Source organism: Salmo trutta, chromosome 24, assembly GCF_901001165.1.
Source record: "Salmo trutta chromosome 24, fSalTru1.1, whole genome shotgun sequence".
Classification (NCBI taxonomy): Eukaryota; Metazoa; Chordata; class Actinopteri; order Salmoniformes; family Salmonidae; genus Salmo; species Salmo trutta.
The window spans coordinates 12608020-12629925 of NC_042980.1; the positions used below are offsets into that span (position 1 = coordinate 12608020).

At 42.2% G+C, this 21906-nt stretch overlaps 1 protein-coding gene across 9 annotated transcripts in view; it reads left to right on the forward strand.

Annotated features, from left to right (window-relative positions):
• Nucleotides 1-21906, forward strand: part of LOC115160706 (protein TANC1) — a 286753-nt gene that overhangs the window by 143454 nt on the left and 121393 nt on the right. For 5 of the 9 annotated variants that reach the window (XM_029710993.1, XM_029710992.1, XM_029710998.1 and 2 more), the window contains 2 exons: nucleotides 7146-7285; nucleotides 14831-15053. In XM_029710993.1, coding sequence (XP_029566853.1) covers nucleotides 7146-7285; nucleotides 14831-15053 — 363 coding nt within the window. The remainder of the gene's footprint in view (nucleotides 1-7145; nucleotides 7286-14830; nucleotides 15054-21906) is intronic. The other 4 variants (XM_029710995.1, XM_029710999.1, XM_029711000.1 and 1 more) reach the window with 1 other exon arrangement.

Below are 21906 nucleotides of genomic sequence, written 5' to 3' on the forward strand. Positions count from 1 at the left end.
TTATCCAGCCGTGAAAATACTGCCCCCTATACCCTAACAGGTTAATTATTCCTTGCCCACGAACATTCGACCACCCATCAGAGATGATTGCAATACAGTCTGCTTTCTCTATGATTTGCTTGACCTTCACTTGAACTCTGTTGAACTCTTCATCCAGCAAATGAGTAGATAAAGCATGTCTGGTTGGAGGGGTGTATGCTGGGCGAAGAACATTCAGAAATCTCTTCCAATACACATTGCCTGTGAGCATCAGATGTGAACCAGTTGCATACACAGCTCAAGCAAGACATTCATCAGCATTTTTCTGACTACGTTCCTCCATTGAGTCAAAAGAAGTTCTGAATCCAGGAGGACCACTAGCTGTTGCTATCGATAAGGTGTCTGATTCATCACTTTCACCTCGAATAGAAGTAGAGACTTTTGTCAGAAGTTGCTTGTTGTGAGCGCTGAGGGAACTTTATGCACTTGGCCAGATGATTCTGCATCTTTGTTGCATTCTTCACATATGATTTGGCACAGTATTTGCAAATGTACACAGTGTTTCCTTCTACATTAGCTGCAGTGAAATGTTTCCACACATCAGATAGTGCCTGTGGCATTTTCCTGTAAAGATTAGAAAATAATTGTTAAAAAAAATAATAATCCATGTATCGATAAATAGTTAAGCAGTTAGATTAAACAACTCCTTTGTAAAATAAATGTTTTAAAATGAAACATGTATGGAAACAGGTGAATTAACACTCAGTTAGCAGGCTAAAGCAAGCTAAAACCCACATGGTAGCAAAAACTAACTAGCAGAAATTGTTAACAAGTTAGAAATGATTTAAACACACTTTGCTGTAGGCTACTGTTTACTTGTTAACAAAAAAATCATGTATGTCACATAAAATATATTCACCCCACCCAGTATTGTAATCAAAACTTACCAGAAAGCATGTAGTCCTTAGCTCAGACAGTGTAGTAGTGTGGGCTCAATAGCATCTCATTAGTGTGCAAGATCTTGAGAATCAGCTGTACATGTGATGGAAGATTGCACTGTGCCTGCAGATTTCATGCTGGTATAAAGGATTTGGAGACAGGCACAGGGATACATACTAGGGGTTTTTAATACACCCAAAACAAACACGTATACAAAACACTGGGATGTACCTAATCAAAAGAGCGAGGGTAAACCTCAAAGAACGACACGGGACGAGACCCGTAATACACAATGCACAAAACACGCAGCACAAAAGCTGAAACAGCACAATGGTACTCACACAACCAACAGACATGGGAACAATACCTGACAAGGACAATGGGGAAAGAGGGAACATATATATCATACTGTACTAATCAGGGGAAATGGGAACCAGGTGTGCGTAATCAGACAAGACAGTCCGGGGTTGATGATAATGAATCCAGTTCAGTGAAGCCTAGAAGGCCGGTGACGTCGACCTCCGGAACTGGTGAACAGAATGAGCAGCAGTACCGGGGGGGGGGGGATCCGTGACAGAAGAGGGTTGCAATTCCATTAAATATGCCACAAGACAGAATTGCCTTATTTGTATCCCACAAAAAAGGTTTACTCTTATAAGCACATTTTTTTATGAATTTAAGCAAAATTCGCAAAATTCCCTGGCTTGACTTCCCATGGAAAGTTTTCGCTAAATTTCCAGATATTTACCGGAAAGTTTCCGACCCTTTGAAACCCTAACCAAGACAAATATGATTCTTCATGTTCTGAATCGTTCAGTGAGGTCTTTCTCTAACATATCATTACATTATATCCAGCAAGTCAGATTTCGTAACCTAATACATCCGATAATAAGCACTGAGCTCTGTTGACAGAGCGTTGCAGCTTTAAATACTTTTGAGGATTTTACATTTTTTATGGTTGTGTCTTCCACATTGTTTCTGCAGGTAGCAAATAACAAAATTAACAAGACATGAGCAGAATTAAATTTAAAAGGCTTTGAAAATGAAAAGCTTGGAATACGCTCAGTGCTCCATTGGCATTTCACAGAGATACGCTTGTTTTTGTGAGAAGTCTTTGAAATATTACAGGATTTTCACATGAATATGAACAGAGAGAAGAAAGATGACGAGTTCAATGGTAAGCCTGTCTGGTAGCCTTAATTCTCGCACAGCGTCTAGCCTAGCTGACGGTTTCCTGATTTATGACAAATTGTTTTGGTCTGGCCTGATTTAGCCGCCCTTAAATTTTGAACAGTTTATAATAGAGACATGAGGTTTGGACCTTTGGTTTTCTTTGAGGATTATCTAAACAATTAACATATTATTTGACCCATTGTTCATTGTTGATTGGACACCCTAAATAAATGCAGTGTCGTCAATAGGTTTGGTTTCTTTGATGTGAAGTTGACATGCTTTGTACTGCCATTATATGGAACACTGCTGGGGGGTCCAGGAGCACCAGCTGCATGCATTTACACACATTTAGCATGCAGCTTTTGTGCTACAATTTACTCAGATTTTAGTTGTTGAATCATTTGTTCCTGGAACAATCTGTATGTTTATTGTATTCCAATCAGGTTTTATCAGTTTGTTTTTACCTCTGAAATCAAGGTCACTCTTTACCCTTTCCTTTCTGCAATTAGCTTGATTAGCCTCCCAAATGCATCATTTAGTTTTTCCAAGTATGTTCAAATGTTACTTTCAAAATCAAAATACAAAAACATACCAGCTGTTTAAACGGGGTGAATGATATTAATGTCAATGCAGCAGTTTATAGACAGCAGTATTCAAAGGAAAGTCAGTAGTTCACAGGCCTATTATTTATAACAGAGTCTTATGGGACACTCTATGGGCCCTGGTCAGAAGTAGTGCACTAGGTAGGGAATAAGGTGCCGTTTGGGACATATCCTTACACTTACATCTCTCCTTGCCCAGCAGTTACATGACCAATGATCAATGTATAGGTTAGCCTACTAAAAGGGGTCGGGTGGGGTTACACTGCTCCAAAGTCCAATGGCGGCAAGCTGACGCTTGGCATTGTGCATGGTGATCTTAGGCTTGTGTGCGGTTGCTCGGCCATGGAAACCCATTTCATGAAGCTCCCGATGAACAGTTCTTGTGCTGACGTTGCTTCCAGAGGCAGTTTGGAACTCGGTAGTGAGTGTTGCAACAGAGGACAGACGATTTTTACGCTCTTCAGCACTCGACAGTCCCGTTCTGTGAGCTTGTTTGGCCTACCACTTCGCGGCTGAGCCGTTGTTGCTCCTAGACATTTCCACTTCACAATGACAGCACTTACAGTTAACTGGGGCAGCTCTAGCAGGGTGAACATGTGACAAAAAACTGACTTGTTGGAAAGGTGGCATCCTAAGATGGTGCCACGTGGATGCTGCCCTGTGTACATAGACATGCAATCACTTGTCACTTTAATAATGGAACACTGGTCACTTTAGTAATGTTTACGTACTGTTTTATTCATTCCATTTCTATATACTGTATTCTAGTCAATGCCATCCTATTCAACTATTTCTGTATATGCTGTTGAAGTCGGAGGTTTATATACACCTTAGCCAAATACATTTAAACTCAGTTTTTCACAATTCCTGACATTTAATCCTAGTAATAATTCCCTGTCTTAGGTCAGTTAGGATCACCACTTTATTTTAAGAATGTGAAATGTCAGAATAATAGTAGAGAGAATGATTTATTTCAGCTTTTATTTCTTTCATCACATTCCCAGTGGGTCAGAAGTTTACATACACTCAATTAGTATTTGGTACCATTGCCTTTAAATTGTTTAACTTGGGTCAAACGTTTTGGGTAGCCTTCCTCAATAAGTTGGGTGAATTTTGGCCCATTCATCCTGACAGAGCTGGTGTAACTGAGTCTGGTTTATAGGCCTCCTTGCTCGCACACACTTTTTCAGTTCTTTCTACACATTTTCTATAGGATTGAGGTCAGTGCTTTGTGATGGCCACTCCAATACTTTTTTGTCCTTAAGCCATTTTGCCACAACTTTAGAAGTATGCTTGGGGTCATTGTCCGTTTGGAAGACCCATTTGCGACTGATGTCTTGAGATGTTGCTTCAATATATCCACATCATTTTCCTCCCTAATGATGCCATCTATTTTATGAAGTGCACCAGTCCCTCCTGCAGCAAAGCATCCCCACAACATGATGCTGCCACCTCCGTGCTTCACGGTTTGGATGGTGTTCTTCGGCTTGCAAGCCTCCCCCTTTTTCCTCCAAACATAACGATGGTCATTATGGCCAAACAGTTCTATTTTTGTTTCATCAGACCAGAGGACATTTCTCAAAAAATTACGATCTTTGTCCCCATGTGCAGTTGCAAACCGTAGTCAGCTTTTTTATGGCAGTTTTGGAGCAGTGGCTTCTTCCTTGCTGAACGGCCTTTCAGGTTATTTCGATATAGGACTAATTTTACTGTGGATATAGATACCTTTGTACCTGTTTCCTCCAGCATCTTCACATGGTCATTTGCTGTTGTTCTGGGATTGATTTTTACTTTTCGCACCAAAGTACGTTCATCTCAAGTAGACAGAACGCATCTCCTTCCTGAGCGTTATGACGGCTGCGTGGTCCCATGGTGTTTATACTTGCGTACTATTGTTTGTACAGATGAACTTGGTACCTTCAGGCGTTTCAAAATTTCTCCCAAGGATGAACCAGACTTGTGGTGGTCTACAATTTTTGGGGGGAGGTCTTGGTTGATTTCTTTTGATTTTCCCATGTCAAGCAAAGAGGTACTGAGTTTGAAGGTAGGCCTTGAAATATATCTACAGGTACATCTCCAATTGACTCAAATTATGTCAATTAGCCTATCAGAAGCTTCTAAAGCCATGACATAATTTTCTGAAATTTTCCAAGCTGTTTAAAGGCACAGTCAACTTAGTGAATGTAAACTTCTGACCCACTGGAATTGTGATACAGTGAATTATAAGTGAAATAATCTGTCTGTAAACAATTGTTGGAAAAATTACTTGTGTCATGCACAAAGTAGATGTCCCAACCGACTTGCCAAAGCTATAGTTTGTTGACAAGAAATTTGTGGAGTGGTTGAAAAATGGGTTTTAATGACTTTAATGTCTATACATCCCATATATATATATGTATATATATTTATACTTCGGACTCCGACATTGCTTGTCCGAATATTTATATTTGTCTTAATTCCATTCTTTTAGTTTTAGACCTGTGTGTATTGTTGTGAATTGTTAGATATTACTGCACTGTTGCAGCTAGGAACACAAGCATTTCCCTATACCCGCAATAACATCTGCTCAATATTTGTATGCAACCAATCAAACTTGGTTTGATTTTGATTTGAAGGCAGTGAAATGAAGTGAGTTAGAGGGCAAAAGAGGGGAGAGGGGTGGAGTGGAAGTGGAGGAGAGAGGGAGCTCGTGTGCGTTGGTGGAGTGGGTCTCCTTGGTTAATTCCTTAAGGGAGGAGAGTAATGAGATTTTCCATAATTTCTCTCTTCCCCTCCCTCTCTCCTCCTCTCTCCTCCTCTCCGTTTTACCAAATGTATCCTTCTGCTGGATTTCTCCTCTTGACCCTCAATCAGGTTGGAATCATAGAAATAGAATTGCTTCATTCTGTTTCTATGTTTGGAACATCCTCCCACTCAACCAATATGGTGTAGCATTTGTTCCTATAGATAATGCAATAGTAATACACAGTTTGTAAGGGAATGTCTTGGGAGTAGAGAAGTAAACATGTTCATGGTGGTTGAGTGGTTTCTGTTGCGGGGTCAGTCTTGTTTTGCATTCAATCAAATCAGTCTACATTGCATCCATCAGCAGATTTCATATTAGAATAAAATGGTTGGATTCTTCTTGCGTCCCCTGCCACCACAGCAGCAAATAATTGTAAATGTGTGTGTGTGTGTGTGTGTGTGTGTGTGTGTGTGTGTGTGTGTGTGTGTGTGTGTGTGTGTGTGTGTGTGTGTGTGTGTGTGTGTGTGTGTGTGTGGTGGCATTAGTTTTGACTTCATTACGTCTTGGCAGTATATTATGTGGCTGGACGGGTTTGTATTTAATCAGATGGACTGCCAGCATTATTAATAACTGGAAGAGAGAGGGGAGGGGGAGGTGCTGACAGAATGCAGTATAATGATTTATTGTACCCCAGGCCTCCCCACTGCCCTTAGGGGTGGGGTGGCAGGGTTGTCAGCCCCATATAAATACTAATAATTATCATATCATACTATTTCTATGGTCAGCCATCATATGTGGAGCCCATATCCCCCTGGCTCCTCATTAACATGTTGTGGTAATGTACATACAAAATAACAGCGTCATCACCCAGTTGTGGATGTATTGGTTTGCAGTGTGTTTGTAAGTCAATGTTTTGTGAGATCATGGTTTATTGACAGTGAAAACCAATGTACATTCTTTGGAACATCATAGCAGACAAGTATACAGCAGGCTACATGTAAGAGAATAAAGACCTACACTGTCAATGTGAAATTATGAAAGAAATATATAGTGCAGTCCACCCAACACAAGTACAATAGCAAGGGGTTGAAACTAGGGTTGCAAATTTTTCAATAAATTTCCTGGTTTTCCCAAAATCATGTTTTGAAGGATTCCGGATTTCCTGCTTATTCCCTCCTGACTCCGGGAATCCTCCAAAAGGGATTTTTTGCGATCCTTTTTTAATGTTTTTTAAATTGTTTTATTTTTTTGGTAACATTGACAGGAGACAACAGTTAAAACCAAAAAGTGAAGCCTTTTCTATTCCATTCTACTATTGTGTTCTTCATTGATTTTCCGAGGCTCTGTGAGTGAGAGCTGCATCATGTAGAATGGCACGCTGGACTTGTTGAAGAGAGACAGACACTGTCACAGCATTCCTAACGAGGCAGGCAGGCTGGACTTGTGCAAGCAAACCCTGCAGAGTACTGCCTCTGTAGTGCACTGAGCTGCACTGTGCTTTGCTCCATGCTTGCTGTATCCACCTCTGTGTCAGTGTGTATGCCTTCCTCTCTGCCTGCGCACCCCCAGCAGCAGTGTGTGTGTGTGTGCGTGTGTGCGTGCGTGCAGCTGTGTGTGTGTCTTTCTGTGCATGTGTGGAGCACGGCAGCAGGGGCAGAGCCAGTCACTCTCCCTGGGTTGGCCTGCCTTTGAATATTAACGTGAGTCAATTCTCTTCTCTCACACAGCAGAGCTGCAAGCCGAGAAAGAGCCAAGCTCCTCCTCCTCTCCTGCCACTCAGGAGCTGATGACAAGGCTGGGCTTCTTACTGGGAGAAGGGATCCCGGGCACGGCTCGCATACCTATGGAAGACAAGAATGAAAAGAAGGTATTTCATTTCCCCCTGCAGCTGCTGCAGCAGCCGCACAACAACAGAGATAGAGAGCTAGAAGGAGGGAGGGGAGGGAGGGGAGTTGAGAGAGTGTGAAAAGAGGGGAAAGAAGAAAGGATGCTTTTTTGGTGCAGCTTGCACTCGCATTTGCCCCGCTTCTTTGGACTTGGATTAAAGTCTCAATTCTACCACGGAAATGATACTAATTGCGGCGAATAAGGGTAACTCTAAACTCTATCATCAACATGTTCTCAGAGATGTTTTGTGCCTGTAAACTAAGTGAATGTTTGGTTAGTTAAACTGCTCGAGTGTGTTAGTGTTGGAGTATGAGCCTGAGGTATCCAGTGTGATGATCTTAGGCAAACTTGAGTGGCTCTTGCAGGGGCACTTGAGTATGTAACACAAGTGTACAAGCTTACCTCCAGAAATAGAATTATGTCAAGTCTTCGGCTCAGTTTGTTTGGACCATTTGGCTAATTAATCAGAAGCTCAGTGGAAGGGAGCAGAGCACCCCTTTGATTTCCCTCTTCATGCTTCTTTGACACATTTTGGCCCAGAAACGGTCATTCAAGTCACTTTTAAGAAGCTTATATTTTGTGAATCATATTCATTAGTTGAGATGTCAAAGTGAGAATCCCAAGAAATTAGGGTAACACTGGTTTTGTGATGTTGTTTGTCAATCTAGAATGAAGTTCTTCTCAGTGCTTTAGAGAGAAACGTTTGGAGGCATTGATCATCTGTTAAAGGTCCCCGACCAGTCATTCTGATTCCTATGTAAAATAGCCCTTCGAGTGACTAAAACATCACCTGCAATATTTTTCCCGATAGAAATGCTCCAAAGAGCCTTTTTCTCTTAGGGGCAAACTACCAGGAAGTCTGAGAAGACAGAATGAGTGGGCGGGGTGCTCACCTCGACTGACGGTTCTTTTGAGAACGCCTATGTCAAGTAACATGGACGCAGTGAGATTATCTCAAGCAAATTTGCTGATACACAAAGAAACTCAAACAACATTGAAATTGCATGCAACATCCAATCCTGTCATACATCACATCATGGTTTCACAAAGATTGTTTTATCCAACTGTTTTGTAACAGCATCAATATGGAAAAAAAGGCTGGCTGTATAATTTAGCTAGCTAGCCCAAGTGGAATTGTCAGCACTGTTTATCAAACTAGTTAGCTAGTTCATCTTGGACACATTCAGTTGAAACTTTACAGGGTAAAGTCTTTGTACTTTCCATAAAATATATACACTGAGTATACAAAACATTAAGGACACCTGCTCTTTCCATGACAGACTGATCAGGTGAATCCAGGTGAAAGCTATGATCCCTTCTTGATGTCACCTCTCAAATCCACTTCAATCAGTGTAGATGAAAGTGGAAAGAGACTGGTTAAAGAAGGATTTTTTGTTATTGAGACAATTGAGACATGGATTGTGTATGTGTGCCATTCAGATGGTGAATGGGCAAGGCAAAGGATTTAAGTGCCTTCGAACGGGGTCTAGTAATAGGTGCCAGGCGCACCGGGTTGTGTCAAGAACTGCAACGCTGCTGCGTGATTCACGCTCCACAGTTTCCCTTGTGTATCAAGAATGGTCCACCACCCAAGGATATCCAGCCAACTTGACAGAACTGTCGGAAGCATTGGTGTCAACATAGGCCAGCATCCCTCAATGCAACTCAATATTAGGAAGGTGTCCTTAATGTTTTGTACTGCCAGACAATGTTCATATATCATGACTATAAATTACGTCAAGATGTTTGTATGTATCTTCCGTTTGACATGTCTCTTGATGTAATGACATGACAACTGCATCACAGTTTTGGGCAACCACTTTTGGTCCATGCAACCGCTTTTGTTCCATGCTGGCTAAAGACTTAGTTGGCCAGTTATTAGCTAACACCAGACACAGATGGAAGTGGAAACCTATGTGACCTCATCACCTCAATTGGGTCTTCTGTAGCAACATTTGTAGTTGGTGTTTTTTTGCATTGATAAAAGTAGAGACTCAGAGCTACAAAATTGTATATCATACACTGCAGTTGAGGAACAATGGGGAAGTAATTCTGCTTAGATAGTTGATGAACTTGTAACCCCACTTTTGATAAAATGGCACTTGAATGTTTTGTTACACCTACTGTACTGAAGAGCTCTTCTTTGTCTTATTCAGCATCGTTCACACCCTCTTAACCTTAGCCCCACCCATCTCTTTAAGGATTCACTTGTGAGGCCATGTGCTAAACAGAATGAGTAAGGTAGTGTAGTAAATAACCAAAGATTTAAAGACTAAAAGTGATGAAAGTTGTAGCCTACAATAAGGAAAAACTCCAAGTAAAAATACACTATCTAGTCCTTGGCCTATATCCTAATCTGACTTTGTTGCAGGTCATGTTGTTCTTCACATTACCGTCTCTGTTAAACACAAACTAATCAAATAAAATCTAAGTTTATTTGTCACATGCACAGGATACAGGTGTAAACGGTATAGTGAAATGGTTACTTGCATATTTGCATGGTAGCAATATCAAAAATAGAAAGTATCCAGATAAAAATATTTTATAAATATTTAATAATTATTAGATTATGCTTACCCAGACACATTTGTCTAAATTGATGGGTCATGTGAAAGAAACGCTATAACCACCCACCAGCCACAACTAGCTAAGTGGATGGGTCACTATTGTCTAGACACATGTCAATGAAATACAATAGATTGCCGTAATCACCCCCAGACACACCTGGCTAACTTGATGGGTCATGTAATCAACTGGCAAAGTGGAGTCTTTTGTTTAGACATGTAGCTAGCTAGCTAAACAATGAACCATAATCCCAGCCCATAGTTACTGTCCAAACGGATTATCATAGCTAGTCACCATGCATGAAATGCTGTAGTATGAATCTGCAGGTAGCTAAAGCTAACCAACTAGGTTCAATGTTAGTTAGTTAGCTAACATTAGGCTATAACTAGGAATGCAAATAGTTTCTGAGATACAAATCTTATTACTACACAGATCATACACGTAACTTTAGCTAGCGAGCCAGCAAGGTAATGTTCGCTAGCAAGCGAACAGTACGCTTTAACTTGCAATAAAAACAACTTTCTGACAAAATTAGAAATGTATAATATCTGAAAATGTAGCTAGACTCTTACCCGTATACATGGATGAACACTTCACGGTAGTGTGTCTTTTCCGTTTGGTTTGTAGCTAACTACAGCTTGTTTGGCCTGTTGTGTCAAGTCACTCCGTTTCACACTGACCGTGTGCAGAAAGTAGTCCATCACAACCTTTCCATCACAACTTTTTTTTGTCGATTGCGCCTGCTAAATTCAGGGCAGCAATGTTGTTGAGAGCAGTAGCAACCCTTTTATAGTTCTCCATGACTAACGTTATATCTTTCAAAAAAGCTGCAGTAGCAAGGATTATCTACACCTACTGAGCAGCTCATGTTATAGACAGAAATGTGCTAAATGGCAGACCAATACAAACTCATCTCTCAGCATGTCCAGCCCATCCATTATCATAGCCAGTCATGGCTAGCGGGAAGGTTCCTGACATTTTCCGTGGCTAAACCAACCAGGCTCGTCATTTAAACCAATATATTTGAATTTACAGATGGCATATAAGTATGTTATCAAGGCACATGAAAGTTTATATGTTCCAGAAGGCATTTTATCCAAAAAATGCTTTTTGATAAAAATACATTCAAATACGTTCAAATGCCTCTCCTTTGAAGTAGTGATGAAGTAGTGACCTACGCCTAGCTTCTTGAAATTGGTCACCTGTAAGTATCTTTGCCTTAGATGAATATGGGAAACCTGCAATTATATTTTCTGATACGCTGCAGTCAAATGCTGGCACCAGTAGAGCTATGTAAACCACGCCCCTCTGCAAACACGCCTTCTGCGATGTTGGTTACAAGGTGGTACTTATTTAAATTAGGTAAGAGAATAAGACTTTACCATTGGTGTATTAAAATTTGAGATTTTGTGACGCCACAAAATCCCTTAATAATCCGGCCTCCCGAATCAAGGTGTTTGACATGGGGGAAGGGGACCAGTAACTTTATGATACAACTTTAGTCGAGTAATCAACTTTATCAATGTAGAATCAACAGTTATTTTTTATACTTTGGTCATCCTACTTTGATCTGGTTTTATCCAAATATCATCCAATTGAATGAAAAACGTGATTTTGACTGTGCATGACCTTTAACTATTCCCTATCCCATTGACTTCTACACTGCTGTTTTACCATCAGAGTTTAAAAGCATTGTCTGTTTAATTCTCCCTTAGAGTAAATGCCGTTAAGCTATTATGTTATAAGCGTGGTATGTTGGGTGATGTAAGTTACCTTATCCTTTGCTCCACATTACATGGGTCCTATTCAATAGGTACCAAATGAAAGAAAACAGACTGAAACAGGGAGGGACTACCTCCTGGTTGTCCATTGCCAAAACATTTTGTTGTTGTTGTGTTCCGTTAGGAATTTGACCCTGATCACAATTTAGCTAGAGTGCGACATCGTGATGTAGATGGGAAAAGATGAGGAAGAGTTAGCATGCAGAACCCTTTGGTGAGGCAGTGTTAGAAGGCTCCTGGGCTGTGTCCCAAATGGCACCCTATTCAAATCAAATCAAATCACATTTTATTTGTCACATACACATGGTTAACAGATGTTAATGAAAGTGTAGCGAATGCTTGAGCCTCTAGATCCGACAGTGCAGTAATATCTAACAAGTAATCTAACAAATTCACAACAACTACCTAATACACACAAATGTAAAGGGATGGAATAAGAATATGTACATATAAATATATGGTTGAACGATGGCCGTGCGACATAGGCAAGATGCAATAGATGGTATTAAATACAGTATATACATATGAGATGAGTAATGTAGGATATGTAAATATTATTACAGTGGCATTATTTAAAGTGACTAGTGATACCTTTATTAAATCCATTTATTAAAGTGGACGGTGATTTGGGTCTGTATATTGGCAGCAACCTCTCTATGTTAGCGATGGCTGTTTAACAGTCTGATGGCCTTAGAGATAGATATATAGTTCACTACCCATAGGGCTCTGGTCAAATGTAGTGCACTAAATAGGGAATAAAGTGTAATTTGGGAGTAGGCATGTAGCACACCTCTAGGCGGTAATGCTAACCCCAGCCATAAAGCACTCATACTGACGTAGGCTACACACTGAATCGCATAGGGAGAGAGAGGCAGCGGAGAGGAGAATACAAGGGACACACCTAAAGGTTGGGGTTGTGGCATAAGCACTTCTTGAGTAAGAAGAACATGGTAATCAATCATGGGTTGAGTTATTCTGGTTAGTAGTTACATTGTAAGTTGGTATTCAGTCGTTCTAGCTCAGGCCTTGTCTACAGCCTGGGCCCCTATTCATCATCCATCGCAGACTAGGAGTACTGATATAGGATCAGTTTCAGCTTTTAGATCATAATGAATCCTATTCCATATTATGGAAAGGAGGGAACTGATCCTGGATCAGCACTCATACTCCGATATACAGGTCCTGGAGTCGTTTTAGGCCTGAGTTTGCTGTTTTGAAAGCCTCGCTTTGTTTACTGAGCGAGCTCATGCCTTCAGCTTGTGTGTCATGCTCACATGTAAACTGCTAATTTATTTCCTCAGGAATTTGCATTGCTTGCGCATGATTCGGGTTATTTGCTCAGGTTAAAAAAACGCTAGTTGACTTGACTCATATTTTCCAGTCTGCTCCCATATAAGGAGACAAGCTCTTTATTCCCAAGTGAAAAATATGAACAGGTTTTTATTGTTAAACTTTGTAGCTATGAGATTCCATTCATACTGATTGCAGTAGTTTTCTTTCCTTGGCTCAACGCTCTACTCTCTGCTCTTTCTCTTCCTCTGTTGTCATGTTTTATTATGTTGTTGTTGTTGATGAGGACAATGATGACAGCAACTTCATAGGCCTATGTGCCTTATCTTTGTAAATACCCATGCATTTCAGTAATAAACTCAGCAAAAAAAGAAGTGTCCCTATTTCAGGACCCTGTCTTTCAAAGATAATTCATAAAAATCCAAATAACTTCACAGATCTTCATTGTAAAGGGTTTAAACACTGTTTTCAATGAACCATAAACAATTAATGAACATGCACCTGTGGAACGGTCGTTAAGACACTAACAGCTTTCAGACGGTAGGCAACTAAGGTCACAGTTATGAAAATGTAGGACACTAAAGAGGCCTTTCTACTGACTCTGAAAAACACCAAAAGAAAGATGTCCCTGCTCATCTGCGTGAACGTGCCTTACGCATGCTGCAAGGAGGCATGAGGACTGCAGATGTGGCCAGGGCAATAAATTGCAATGTCCGTACTGTGAGATGCCTAAAACAGTTCTACAGGGAGGCAGGACGGACAGCTGATCGTCCTCGCAGTGGTAGACCACGTGTAACAACACCTGCACAGGATCGGTACATCTGAACATCACACCTGCGGGACAGGTACAGGATGGCAACAACAACTTCCCGAGTTACACCAGGAAAGCACAATCCCTCCATCAGTGCTCAGACTGTCTGCAATAGGCTGAGAGGCTGGACTGAGGGCTTGTAGGCCTGTTGTAAAGCAGGTCCTCACCAGACATCACCGGCAACAACGTCGCTTATGGGCACAAACCCACCGTCGCTGGACCAGACAGGACTGGCAAAAAGTGCTCTTCACTGACGAGTCGCGGTTTTGTCTCACCAGGGGTGATGGTCGGATTCACGTTTATCATTGAAGGAATGAGCGTTACACCGAGGCCTGTACTCTGGAGCGGGATTGATTTGGAGGTAGAGGGTCCGTCATGGTCTGGGGCGGTGTGTCACAGCATCATCGGACTGAGCTTGTTGTCATTGCAGGCAATCTCAACGCTGTGCGTTACAGGGAAGACATCCTCCTCCCTCATGTGGTACACGTCCTGCATTCTCATCCTGACATGACCCTTCAGCATGACAATGCCACCAGCCATACTGCTCACTCTGTGCGTGATTTCCTGAAAGACTGGAATGTCAGTGTTCTGCCGTGGTCAGCGAAGAGCCCGGATCTCAATCCCATTGAGCACGTCTGGGACCTGTTGGATAGGAGGGTGAGGGCTCGGGCCATTCCCCCCAGAAATGTCCGAGCACTTGCAGGTGCCTTGGTGGAAGAGTGGGGTAACGTCTCACAGCAAGAACTGACAAATCTGGTGCAGTCAATGAGGAGGAGATGCACTGCAGTACTTAATGCAGCTGGTGGCCACACCAGATACTGACTGTTACTTTTGCTTTTGACCCGTCCACACTTTGTTCAGGGACACATTATTTCATTTCTGTTAGTCACAGTCGGTGGAACTTGTTCAGTTTATGTCTCAGTTGTTTAATCTTATGTTCATACAAATATTTACACATGTTAAGTTTGCTGAAAATAAACGCAGTTGACAGTGAGAGGACGTTTCTTTTTTGCTGAGTTTATATTTGACTGCCATGTGGGATCAATAAAACTAAATAAAATGTGTTTCTCCTTTCCAGTGCTCAGTGACTAGTCAGGGTATCAGTCCCTGCTCCAGTCTGACCAGTAGCACAGCGTCCCCCTGCACAGAGAGCCCGTGCTCCACCCTGAACAGCAACGCCAGCCACAGCCTCAGACACAGCAGCAGCGGTCACAGCAAAACTCCTCTGAGTCACTCCAGCCCCTGTGGAACCATCGCCAGCCCCAGCTCCACGCTCGAGAGCAAGGACAGCGGGATCATAGGTGAGAGACACTCGGGTTGCGTCTCAATCGGAACCTTATTCCCTATGCAGTGCACTACTTTTGACCAGGGCCCTTCTGGTCAAAGGTTGTGCACTATAGGGAATAGGGTGCCATTAAGGACACAGTCTCACTCACCCATCCACTCAATCAGTTACTCAGTCCCCAGCACTCAGCCTTTCCTCATCACTTACTATTCACATTCTGCACAATGCCCACAAGAATGGACCTAGATTGTCCTCCATGCCTCTTGTGTCTCATGAGACTAGCATCGTCAACAATCTCAACAGGGTCTGCATTACCCTGATAAGTCCAATCTATCATTATTCATATGGACTATATACATTCATCTTCTCCAAAATCATTGATCGTTTTACTGTTTTATTGCCTGATAACTCATCCTGAATTTGATTCTGCTACTCTATCGATCGCTACGTAAATTTAGTCTGTATCCTAGAAGTCGTTTGTGCTGACGTCATAGTGAGGGACCTTGTACTCAACATATTCATCAGCGATTGAATCGTCTTTAACCAATCAGAGTATCAAAGTTGACCGTGTCATCATGTAGGCCGGCTCTGTCCCAACCCGTCGGTTTCTGGGACCAATCGGAATGGTCAGAATATGTTTGCATTCTACAAGAGGGAGGAAGGCAAAATCCAGACACATCATGGAGAAGAAAGCAGTGTTGCATTGCGCTGTTAGTGGTGTGTACAGTATTAAAGAGTAGTGGTGGTTGAAAGCTCCAACAACATGTGGCTGTTCTGTTCCTCTACTAACAGGGGCTTTAGGAGATTTGGGGATTTACATGTGCTGACAGGAAGATGGGTTATCACTGTATTCAACTCCTTTGTGGTTTCTGCTTATAGGTTCCAGGGACTGTCAAATCTACTAGAAATCCATTCGGAATTCTGAATTGTACCGTTTTTATTGGCCGAAAATGCTAGTCATGCAACAATTTTCATGACTAAAAAACTAGTTTTTTTTGTCTGTTTATTGACATACTTTTTTCAAGGCTCCAGTTGATTTGGACCAAAGTAGAACAAAGCATGTCACATCCTGACCCTTGTAAGATGTCATTTTCTATAGTAAAGTAGGTCAGGGCGTGACAGGGGGTGTTTTTGGGTGGTTTTCTGGTTATCTGTTTCTATGTGGGTTTCTAGGTTTCTATTTCTACAGTGGGGGGAAAAAGTATTTGATCCCCTGCTGATTTTGTACGTTTGCCCACTTACAAAGAAATGATCAGTCTATAATTTTAATGGTAGGTTTATTTGAACAGTGAGAGACAGAATAACAACAACAAAAATCCAGAAAAACTCATGTCAAAAATGTTATAAAATGATTTGCATTTTAATGAGGGAAATAAGTATTTGACCCCTCTGCAAAACATGACTTAGTACTTGGTGGCAAAACCCTTGTTGGCAATCACAGAGGTCAGATGTTTCTTGTAGTTGGCCACCAGGTTTGCACACATCTCAGGAGGGATTTTGTCCCACTCCTCTTTGCAGATCTTCTCCAAGTCATTAAGGTTTCGAGGCTGACGTTTGGCAACTCAAACCTTCAGCTCCCTCCACAGATTTTCTATGGGATTAAGGTCTGGAGACTGGCTAGGCCACTCCATGTATGAAATGTATGCATTCACTACTGTAAGTCGCTCTGGATAAGAGCGTCTGCTAAATGACTAAAATGTAAAATGTAAATGTAATGTGCTTCTTCTTGAGCCACTCCTTTGTTGCCTTGGCCGTGTGTTTTGGGTCATTGTCATGCTGGAAAACCCATCCACGACCCATTTTCAATGCCCTGGCTGAGGGAAGGAGGTTCTCACCCAAGATTTGATGGTACATGGCCCCGTCCATCGTCCCTTTGATGCGGTGAAGTTGTCCTGTCTCTTAGCAGAAAAACACCCCCAAAGCATAATGTTTCCACCTCCATGTTTGACGGTGGAGATGGTGTTCTTGGGGTCATAGGCAGCATTCCTCCACCTCCAAACACGGCGAGTTGAGTTGATGTCAAAGAGCTCCATTTTGGTCTCATCTGACCACAACAACACTTTCACCAGTTGTCCTCTGAATCATTCAGATGTTCATTGGCAAACTTCAGACGGACATGTATATGTATTCTTGAGCAGGGGGACCTTGCGGGCGCTGCAGGATTTCAGTCCTTCACGGTGTAGTGTGTTACCAATTGTTTTCTTGGTGACTATGGTCCCAGCTGCCTTGAGATCATTGACAAGATCCTCCCGTGTAGTTCTGTGCTGATTCCTCACCGGTCTCATGATCATTGCAACTCCACGAGGTGAGATCTTGCATGGAGCCCCAGGCCGAGGGATATTGACAGTTCTTTTGTGTATCTTCCATTTGCGAATAATCGCACCAAATGTTGTCGCCTTCTCACCAAGCTGCTTGGCGATGGTCTTGTAGCCCATTCCAGCCTTGTGTAGGTCTACAATCTTGTCCCTGACGTCCTTGGAGAGCTCTTTGGTCTTGGCCATGGTGGAGAGTTTGGAATCTGATTGATTGATTGCTTCTGTGGATAGGTGTCTTTTTTACAGGTAACAAGCTGCGGTTAGGAGCACTCCCTTTAAGAATGTGCTCCTAATCTCAGCTCGTTACCTGTATAAAAGACACCTGGGAGCCAGAAATCTTTCTAATTGAGAGGGGGTCAAATACTTATTTCCCTCATTAAAATGCAAATCAATTCATAACATTTTTGACATGCGTTTTTCTGGATTTTTGTTGTTATTCTGTCTCTCACTGTTCAAATAAACCTACCATTAAAATGATAGACTGATCCTTTCTTTATCAGTGGGCAAACGTACAAAATCAGCAGGGGATCAAATACTTTTTCCCCCCACTGTATGTTGGGGTTGTTGGGATGATCTCCAATTAGAGGCAGCCGGTTCTCGTTGTCTCTAATTGGAGATCATATTTATGTAGGGGTTTTTTCCACTTGTGTTTGTGGGTTGTTAATTTGTGAGTAGTGTGTATTTTTCTCTGCGTCACGGTTTTGTTGTTTTGTTATTTCAAGTATTTGGTGTATTGCAACGTTTCACAATAATAATAATAATAAATATGTGGAACTACAAACACGCTGCGCCTTGGTCCGATCCTTTAAACAGCCGTGACAAAGCAGTTAACTATTCCCTATTGTACATTCATCCAAGTAGACATATTTGACCTATAGCAAAATAAAATGAAGGAAAAAGACCTGTGGCAATAGCCTCTGCTGAAATCGTGAGCTGTTTCACCAGTGTTTCAACCTTTTTGTACCATTTTGTGGCCAAGACAGACTTGGTTGGTTGGCAGTAATACTTTTCATCTCCCGAATGCAAATCCTGTGCTGCTGTTGACATAATTGATAACTGTGACTCATATTCCTCCTAACCCCCTGTGCAATATCATAGCTGCTAAATAATTCATGCTGGCTGTGATATTGTATCTGCCATTGTAAAGCAGTGTGAATAGCGCTGTGCCGTGCCCAGCTACTGCCTACATACAGTTGAAGTTGGAAGTTTACATACACTTAGGTTGAAGTCATTAAAACTCGTTTTTCAACCACTCCACAAATTTCTTGTTAACAAACTATAGTTTTGGCAAGTCGGTTAGGACATCTACTTTGTGCATGACACAAGTAATTTTTCTAACAATTGTTTACAGACAGATTATTTAATTTATAATTCACTATATCACAATTCCAGTGGGTCAGAAGTTTACATACACTAAGTTGACTGTGCCTTCAAACAGCTTGGAAAATTCCAGAAAATGAGGACTGGCTACCCCTCATAGCCTGGTTCCTCTCTAGGTTTCTTCCTAGGTTTTGGCCTTTCTAGGGATTTTTTCCTAGCCACCGTGCTTCTACACCTGCATTGCTTGCTGTTTGGGGTTTTAGGCTGGGTTTCTGTACAGCACTTTGATATATCAGCTGATGTAAGAAGGGCTATATAAATACATTTGATTTGATTTGCTTGCAAGCCGAAGAACACCATCCCAACCGTGAAGCATGGGGGTGGCAGCATCATGTTGTGTGGGTTCTTTGCTGCAGGAGGGACGAGTGCACTTCACAAAATAGATGGCATGATTAGCATGGAAAATTATGTGGATATATTGAAGCAACATCTCAAGACGTCAGTCAGGAAGTTAAAGCTTGGTCGCAAAAGGGTCTTCCAAATGGACAATGACCCCAAGCATACTTCCAAAGTTGTGGCAAAATGGCTTAAGGACAACAAAGTCAAGGTATAGGCGTGGCATCACAAAACCCTGACCTCAATCCCATTGAACATTTGTTGGCAGAACTGAAAAAGCGTGTGCGAGCAAGGAGGCCTTCAAAAATGACTCCATTACAACAGCTCTGTCAGGAGGAATGGGCCAAAATTCACCCAACTTATTGTGGGAAGCTTGAGGAAGGCTACCCAAAACATTTGATCCAAGTTAAACGATTTAAAGGCAATGCTACCAAATACTAATTGAGTGTATGTAAACTTCTGACCCACTGGGAATGTGATGAAAGAAATAAAAGCTGAAATAAATCATTCTCTCTACTATTATTCTGACATTTCACATTCTTAAAATAAAGTGGTGATCCTAACTGACCTAAGACAGGGAATTTATACTAGGATTAAATGTCAGGAATTGTGAAAAACTGAGTTTAAATGTATTTGGCTAAAGTGTATGTAAACTTCCGACTTCAACTGTACCTACTGCCCAGGTTGAGACCGAGAGATGTAGCCTAAGCTTCTCAGATTTGAAGTGCTGATCTAGGATCAGGTCCTTGTCCATGTCAGCTTATTCAGTGTGAACTTCAAGGCAAAACTGATCCTAGATCAGCGCTTCCACTCTGAGACGCTTGATACGTATGGGCCACTTCAGATCACTAGGACCTACTTTTTCTTCTGTGGAATCTGTACTGTAGAACTCAATGCTTCTAGCCAAGTCTAGCGGCCTCATGGTTTCTCCTTCAAACACTCAAAATTCTGTTTGTCGGCGGAGGACAAGCTATAACATTGGTCCGGAACTTCCCCCTAGTGAGTAGGGCTTCTTGGGTTATTTAAAAGGCACAGGGAGAAGCCAAGTAGGTTGCGTTCCTAATGGCACCCTATTTCATAGGGCTCTGGTCAAAAATAGTGCACTATGTAGGGAACAGGGTGCCATTTGGGACATAGATGTTGTGTCCATGAGACTGATTCCCAGCTCTGATGAATAGTAGTCAGGACCTTTGAAGTGGTTGAAACGGACTGTGGAAGAAGCAGGATAAGAGAACGCAAGGAATCATTTACTTCAAAAACCCATATTAATTTGGCTGGTTTTTAAACAGCACGTTGGGTGGGATGGTATGGAGCCTACTGCAGAGTGTGTGTTGACATATGAAAACCTGCAGCTGCTGTTGTGGGGTGGGGCCGAGGGAGGGAGGGAGGGCATCGCAAGGAGGGGACTTAAGAGGGTCATAGGAATGGTCATAAGCAGTTATTCCTGTTGTAATTAATGGTCATGACAAGTTATTAATGTTTTATACAACAGGTGGGTCTAATCCTGATTGGTTATTGGTTAAAACCGCATTCCAGCCGGTGTCTATTCCACAAGTTGCCACCGGCTAAATCTATGATGTTAAAATGCCCATTTACTCTGTTCCATCTGACTGCGCATTTCACTATCTCATCATCTCAGCCAGGCAATTTATAAACTTGATCTCCACTCTAAAAATGACTTGCCTAGTTAAATAAAAGGTAAAATATATATATATTTTTAAATTAAAAAGCATCTAGACATTATCTCACATTTCTTTTACGCTAACATTTAGTTTTCAACAGCGGAGATTTGATTATACCTTGCTGTCTGTCTCGCCGACATTTGCAACATTGTTTCAATATTCAAATGTGATCTCCCGCTGTCCCATAGTAATGAACGTGATGAGAGTCAGAACGAGACAGACAGGCAGGCAGTGTTTCTCAGCCAGTCAAAATTCTGAATCAGCATAATTTTTGGGGATACACAGTACCAGTCAAAGTTTGGACACACCTACTCATTCAAGGGTTTTTACATTTACATTTACGTCATTTAGCAGACGCTCTTATCTAGAGCGACTTACAAATTGGTGCATTCACCTTATGATATCCAGTGGAACAACCACTTTACAATAGTACATCTATATCTTTTTTTTGGGGGGGGGGGGTTAGAAGGATTACTATATCCTATCCCAGGTATTCCTTAAAGAGGTGGGGTTTCAGGTGTCTACGGAAGGTGGTGATTGACTCCGCTGTCCTGGCGTCGTGAGGGAGCTTGTTCCACCATTGGGGTGCCAGAGCAGCGAACAGTTTTGACTGGGCTGAGCGGGAACTGTGCTTCCGCAGAGGTGGGGGGCCAGCAGGCCAGAGGTGGATGAACGCAGTGCCCTTGTTTGGGTGTTGGCCTGATCAGAGCCTGAAGGTACGGAGGTGCCGTTCCCCTCACAGCTCCGTAGGCAAGCACCATGGTCTTGTAGCAGATGCGAGCTTCAACTGGAAGCCAGTGGAGTGTGCGGAGGAGCGGGGTGACGTGAGAGAACTTGGGAAGGTTGAACACCAGACGGGCTGCGGCGTTCTGGATGAGTTGTAGGGGTTTAATGGCACAGGCAGGGAGCCCCGCCAACAGGGAGTTGCAGTAATCCAGACGGGAGATGACAAGTGCCTGGATTAGGACCTGCGCCGCTTCCTGTGTAAGGCAGGGTCGTACTCTGCGAATGTTGTATAGCATGAACCTACAGGATCGGGTCACCGCCTTGATGTTAGCGGAGAACGACAGGGTGTTGTCCAGGGTCACGCCGAGGCTCTTAGCACTCTGGGAGGAGGACACAATGGAGTTGTCCACCGTGATGGCGAGATCATGGA